Genomic DNA, 6,891 nt, shown 5'->3' on the forward strand with positions numbered 1-6,891 from the left:
TGTAAAGCAAATCTCCAAATAGTTTTAGCTGCAAGGATCGTTTTTAATGTTATCCTTTCCCAAACCTCTGCAGTGATCAAAGGGAGCAAATTTTCCACAGACTAGGCAAAGATAAAATAAGCAAAAAATGAGGTGAAGCTGTCACCCTCACAACATGCAGAAGTTTTAAAATAAGCTTTCTAAAGCACAGTTTGGGAGTTTGTGTGCACGTCTGTGTCTGACTTCACTGGATTTCCAGGTCCTTGTCTTAAAGGAATATTATTACACTGTTAAGTCCTCCTTGCAGATTCTGTACAGTATAAAGAGGAAAAAAACAGAGGTATACACAGTAGTTTCTGTCTTTTGCCCTTCGTATTAAAAAGATGGCAAATCAGAAATGCTGGCATTAGGAATTTAGTCAACTCTGTCCAGGGTTTCAAAAGAAGACGCAGCTCTTCAGCAAAACTGCAGGCCTTCCAGAGATTGTGTACTGTGCCTTTGAGACACCATTAGGGAAAATGGGTGAGGACAGCAGCTGCCAATGTAGTAACCACGTTCTGCTGAGGGCTACCACCTATCATGGCTGCATGTTGTTGATAATAGCCAAAATGCTCATTTTCTCCTGGGCTGAGTCCACATCCTCATTTTGTTTCTGAGCCACTCCTGTGCCAAGACCATACAGCCGCCCGCAATACTTTGCATCGTCAATCGTATCCTCAAAAAACAACTGCAGAGGGGAACAAAAAAAGAGGAAGAGAAATTAATTGTTCCTCTAAACTGGAAAGCACCTAACCTTAATTAAAGAGTTCATCTGAAATCAGCCACTCCTAGGATTCAGCATGGGCAGTAAGACAAAGACTGGAAGGAAGAATAAAGGGAAAGATTCAATGCCAATAGAAACGATCTCTATTACTGACCATTTTGAAGTGTGATACTCACAAGGCTCAAAAAGAAAAACACCACCAAAAGCATGGTTTGTATTGATGCTGATGGACAGAGACTGGAGAAAGAACCAAAAAGAACACTGCACTACCTCTTTCATTCTGAAGAATGCCATTCCTGTGAGAAGAGAGTCTGATCCTGCCTGGTGCTGTCTTCCAATTCGCTGCAAATCCAGTTGATCTGCCACTTCTTGAAGGCCGCCCTGCAATGAAAACAGATGAGTTTATTTTCTAAACATCTGTGTCTTACCATAAGTGCCAAACTTCTCCAGAACACAACTGTTAAATACTGTGTGCAGATTCCAGCAACATACACACCCCAGCTGTAGTGAAATACAACGATAAACATTGTCCAAGAATGCAGAAACACTCTAGTCAAATTTAGGTACCTTGCTTTCCTGTTGCAGACACACAGATGACTGTGGGTACAGTCACAGGTTACAAATGCTGCACCGTGGGTTCCCACCCTTTCCTGAACTAAGGCTGTGATTCAGTACATAAATAATTTTCAACCCTCTGAGTGCCTAGCAATTAATCAAGTCATGGAATAGTTCACATAAGACAAAAATACTCCACTCTGTGCAGGGGGAAAAAAAAAAGATACACATGGTTATGTGAATATTCCTTATATAATAAACATATTGACAAGCTTATAACAGGGGAGGCAGTACCTGTTAGATACAAACTTAGTCTTAAGTGTCTCTGTGTGACTACTGGATTTGATACTTCAGTTTAGAGAGAGAACGGTTCTGTCATTTGGCTTCCTGCAGATGTGCAGGGCTGCTGTCCATCCACCCCTTGTTTGCATCGAAGACAAAATTACCTTGAGGTTTTTGCAGCTCTTCATTAAGTATTTTACATCATAGATAGATGGGAAGAAAAGGTTCAAGATATGGAAAAATTCATGTTCCTCTTCAGGTAACCTGGAATCTGTCAACAGCTTCACCATGTAGCCGAAGTCATAACCACTGAAAACAAACATAAAGAACCTGACAAACACCTATATTCAGCTGGTATTAGTGTTACATCAGTTGCAAGAGGGTGTTTTTCTATACTTACAGCCTTCTTTTCCACAGAGGAAGCACAAGAACTTGCAAGCAGCACACACACAAAATGCAGAACAAAATAGGTGCTGATATAAAATGAAGTACCAGCATGCTTAAAGTTGGCCTTTACAATTTCAAATTTACATTAAGAACTGCACAGCTGCTAAAATGCATCTCATTAAAATCTGTGTCAGACTCCATGGTCCAAAGCAGCAGGATTTAAGCCAGAAAGAGGCATCTCGCTCAGTAGCACCAGTGATCGTCAGACCTACCTGTGAAACGACAGCCACTTCACACTGTCACTGAGGACGACCCCTGAAGTCATGAGCAGCTCAGCAAAATGCAGGGTATCGATCCCTTCTTCCTCATGCTTCTGGAACTGCAGCCCAGAGCTTGCAAGGAGGTCTATGGAATCCTGAGAGTACATATCCTCCCTGAAGGAGAAAAGCAGAGCTCTGTAGCCAAGGCTCATTTCAGAAAGATTTCCCGCACGTCGCATTTGGAAAATCAGAGCGACCTGCAGGCTGTCCACCTCTGAGCTCCATTGGATGTCTCTACAAAACTCAAACCATTTTTAATACCATTACTCTTACACATTTAACAAGATATTCTGCAACCTCAACCGAATATCAATTCTGCTGCTACTGCCAAATCTGAAGAATGCACCTCCATAGAACTGATGCTGTGAAAGATATCTCTGAGGTAATGGAAGTGCCAGATGATGGGAGAGAAAAGGGAAGTCATCCCAAAGAGGAAGACACAGACCTCTAAAGCAACAAGCACCACTGCTGTCTGTGTTTTATTTGTCACATGACAGCACTATATTACCTTATTATTATCTGCAATGCCATCTTAGAGACTAAACAAATTGCGTAACGCTTGACTACAGAGATGAGTGTTGATAAGCCTGGAGAAGAGCTGAGCAGACACCCGAGTTTTACACTCCTAAGCTCCATCTGGAGGTGGGGGACATGACAACACAGAACAAAACTCATACCAAACATGATAATTTAGAGTCAAATAGGGTTCACAGCGTCAAAACCTCTTTGTTACGACTTAAATGCTTTTAAGAGGCTGAGAGAGTTGTGCAAGTAAACACTGCAACTTCTGTTTTCAAGAGCAGTATGATCAGCTTACATGAAGAGTTTTTTGGTAATGTTCTGTTTCACAGTAATACTGATTCCCAAAGAAATGCACTTTTGCCAGAGAAACTTTCTCTATTTCCAGGCAGCTTTTGTGGCATAGATGCCAAACTTCTCTTTATAATCACACAGGAAGAGATAAATAAACTTGCTTCAACTGCAGCCCAGGAAACGGTAGTGTGGAAGAGTCAAGAACTGCCACACTCACTTTAACAAGGCTGATTCTCCCAAACACGTGTGATAATTCCACCTATGCTTTTTCCTTTAGATACTTTAGCAAAGCTCTGTAAAGGGGCTTTTTCCTTTTTGCTGAAAATTGCACGTCCACTTTTATTTAGCAGAAAGACACAGATTTGCAATGAATCGATTACATGAAATATATGGAAATATATAAAAACCACGTAAAGTTTCAGATCATAACATTATTCCAGAAATACAATTCCCGTCATGCCAAAACTGAGCCTCACATGATCTGCTCTGGAATCTCAATTTTCAATGCTCAGAACCAACCAGTGATGAGGAACAAATGGATTTCTGCATTTTCCAAAGACAAGCACACGGCAGCACTGGAAGCAGCCATTGCTCCCTGGCACAGAAGACTCACGTAAGGTTGAATTTGAAGTTGAACTGCCAGGTGTTGATCCCAGAAGGATATTCTCCCTTCTCATTTGTGAAAGTCAGGCCCAGCTGGATAATTTTCAGAAGATCAACGTTACACCGAAGAAGCTGATACTGATAGTCAATGGAACTGCGGAATTCACCGATGGGCCTTACAACAACCCCAGGAAACTCCGTGTCCTGGAAAAGAAGAGGAAATCTTATCCCACATTCTGGCAGGACTGTACTCAGTTCCACACCTGCAGGTCTCAATATTGCAATCTGTGAGTTCTTCTATTAAAAACACTTATTTTTCATCCCATTTCATATTCTAGTATGGACTTCAAACCGCTACAAGTCAGAACTAAAAGAAAACCTACATCATGGGTCAGCCGACTGCACTCATTCACTTCTCACAGGTAACCTTTCCTGTGGCTTTGTTTCAAAACAAACACGTCACAAAATCACCCAGTATGAGTTACTGCATCACTTAAGCATCTCTTACTCCCAAGGGCCTACCCCTCTTATTTTCCCCATATCTACTGAAAATGATTTATTTAGAAATATACATATAGCATTCTTTCAAGTTCCAAATGTAAGTTAAATCCAGCACTCTCACCAGTACATGATCATGGTAACACCATGGTAACAACAACAATACAGATCATGGTAAACTTTGTAGTTACTAAAAAAAAAAAATAGCCAATACTACACTGATAGAAATTGCTGCAAATCAAGACAGACTTTAACAACAAAGCGACCATACTAATTTCTACTCTCAAGTCAAATAGCATCAACAGATAGACAGACTACAGCAATACTACAATAAATAGACTACAGCACACAAAAACTTTCAGAGGATCCAGTACATAAGAGAATTTCTCCCTTGCACGTCTTCCTGTACCCACTCTCACAGCACAGCAATTACAACAGGGAAACAGGCCAGAAAGAGATGAAACACAAAGCATATTGAAGCAAGGCATTCATTTCCAATCAACATACAATTATATACGTATATGTTTACTGTTTGCTTCACAACTTTGTTCTGCACTGAATTCTATGCACTCTGAAGGCACGTGTATTTTTATGTCATGCTTTTATTACAGAATTCTCTCCTATCTTTGAGTTTAGCATCCTCAGTCAAAGCTGTCGTAACTGAAGGGTACCATAACTCAGTTGGCTGTGTGAGTGCCTGGCTCCTGCCAAGCAGATACAAACTTTAAGAGCAGAAAGGGATTCTTCCCATCTGGAGGATATTCTGCTGCTCTGAAATAAAACTTCCTGAAACGTGCTGTCATATCGACAGCCAGAATATTCTTCTCCTGGAACAACCAACATGTGAGCACGCTAAGAAGGAGCCACCGCTGCTAACAAGTTGTCACTTAGAGGCTTCTTCTCCTACAGTTTCCTGTCAATTTTCCAAAACGGGCAAGAAATTTGCAGGACAAATATGCTGGGGAACCTAAAGATTTGTACACCTGAACACCCCACCTTCTACTGTACAAACTAATACATGCTGATATTCAATTAATTCCCTTTTCTAAGGTGGTCTCTCTCTTCTCCGGCTTTCCATCAAACCAGAACAAAGACAACACACACTGCGTTCTGGTATGTCTCTCTAGTGATGAGTTTCCTAATATTTCACCAATTAACTGCTATTTTTGTTTGGTAACAGATGAGGGAAATCACTTTTCACTCAACGAGCACCACAGAATCATCGACACTGGAAAAGATCTCTTGGTCCAACTATCATGTGCCCCTATTTCCCGAATAAGACAAACAGGTCAAGCACGAAGCATTTACCATTGCGATGTAGCTGTAACTCAGCACAATCTCTCGGATTTTCCTCATCTCTTCCTCCAGGTTGTTGGCCCACACCTCACAGATCACCTGGCTGTTCTCCGCCAGGGCTGCTGGCATCCTGCCGGGCCCAGGGCACAGCCAGCTCCCCCCGCCTTCAGATGGCAGCGTACAGCCGCAAGCCGCGCGATCTAATCAGCGTGCTGCAGCGAACAGACGGAAGGGCGTGAAGAAAGAGCTACAAAAAGGAACGAGCCAGCACGGTACGGCGCGCCTCCGCGGCATCACCGCAGCCCCACTTCCGCGGGGTTCGGCGGCCTCCGCCAACGGCCGCCCCGAGGCAGCCGGCAACGAACAGCGGCCCCGGAGCCGCGCCGGCCCCGGCGGGAGCGCGCCTGGCCCCGCAGCCCGAGCGCCGCGCGCGCCCCCACGAGCCGCGCTGCCTCAGGGCAGGGGCCGACCAGCCGCCGCCGCCCTGCGCCGCGAGGGGCCCCGCACCTGCTAGAGCCCGCCGAGCCCCGCCGAGCCCCGCCGCGCCGCCTCCCGCGGGCCTCCCGAGCCCCGCCCGTCCCCCACCGCTCGTCCGCTCCGCCGCTCCCCATCGCTTTCCCCTCCCCCAAGCGCTACCTGCCCGGAAGCTGGGGCCGGGCCTCTCGCCTCCGCGCAGGCGCGATGACGCCTCCGGCTGAGGCGGGATTTCCGGGTTGGCGCCCGGCTCTCGCGAGAGTTATGGCAAAGCCGCAGCGGCGCGCGGTGCAGTACGTTGCGGCTCGCGCCTGGCGCGCGCTCCCGCGGAGGGGACGGAAACGGAGGGGGCGGGGAAGGCGGAGCGCCACGCGGGGTTCTGCCCGCGGCGCGCATGCGCAAAGCCGTGTCCTTGTCGCGTGCCCCGCCCGGCTGTGGGCTCGCGGCGCGAAGTGCGTGACGTGGCGGCGCGTGCTGTTACGTGGCGTGCTGTAATGCAGCGTGCTGTAATGCAGCGTGCTGTTACTGCTGTTATTGCAGCGTGCTGCTATTGCTGTAATGCAGCGTGCTGTTACTGCTGTTATTGCAACGTGCTGCTATTGCTGTTATGTGGCGTGCTGCACGCTCAGGTGTCCGGGATGTGCTGCTTGTCCGTGCTCAGGAGCCGCTGTCTGACTGCTCATGGCTGTTATTCCGCATTTCTGCTGCTGCTTCGGAGCGGTTGTCTGTGCACCTTTGGGTTCATTTCCCCTCGTGCCCTCAGCTGCCTGCTCACCATTTCCATAAAAGTACCCAGGAAAACCACCTTGGCAGCTCTTACACATCAGGCATTGTTCAGCGCCTCGGCTTTAGTCCTCATACCTCAGCAGAAAAAGCTCTGACAGTGCTGCTTTGCTAAAGGCTGCTCTCTTATCAATTAAC

General features: G+C 46.2%; 1 protein-coding gene across 1 annotated transcript; it reads right to left on the minus strand.

Moving 5' to 3' along the window:
* Positions 1-556: 556 nt before the first annotated feature.
* On the minus strand, positions 557-5,625 carry CNOT8 (CCR4-NOT transcription complex subunit 8; the record flags this gene model as incomplete). Its single annotated transcript, XM_079542481.1, has 6 exons — positions 557-706; positions 1,013-1,123; positions 1,744-1,888; positions 2,239-2,400; positions 3,713-3,906; positions 5,509-5,625. 6 exons carry the CDS (start codon positions 5,623-5,625, stop codon positions 557-559), a joined length of 879 nt encoding a protein of 292 aa, XP_079398607.1.
* Between the last annotated feature and the right edge of the window lie 1,266 nt (positions 5,626-6,891).

Source organism: Tetrao urogallus, assembly GCF_951394365.1.
Source record: "Tetrao urogallus genome assembly, chromosome: 14".
Lineage (NCBI taxonomy): Eukaryota > Metazoa > Chordata > Aves > Galliformes > Phasianidae > Tetrao > Tetrao urogallus.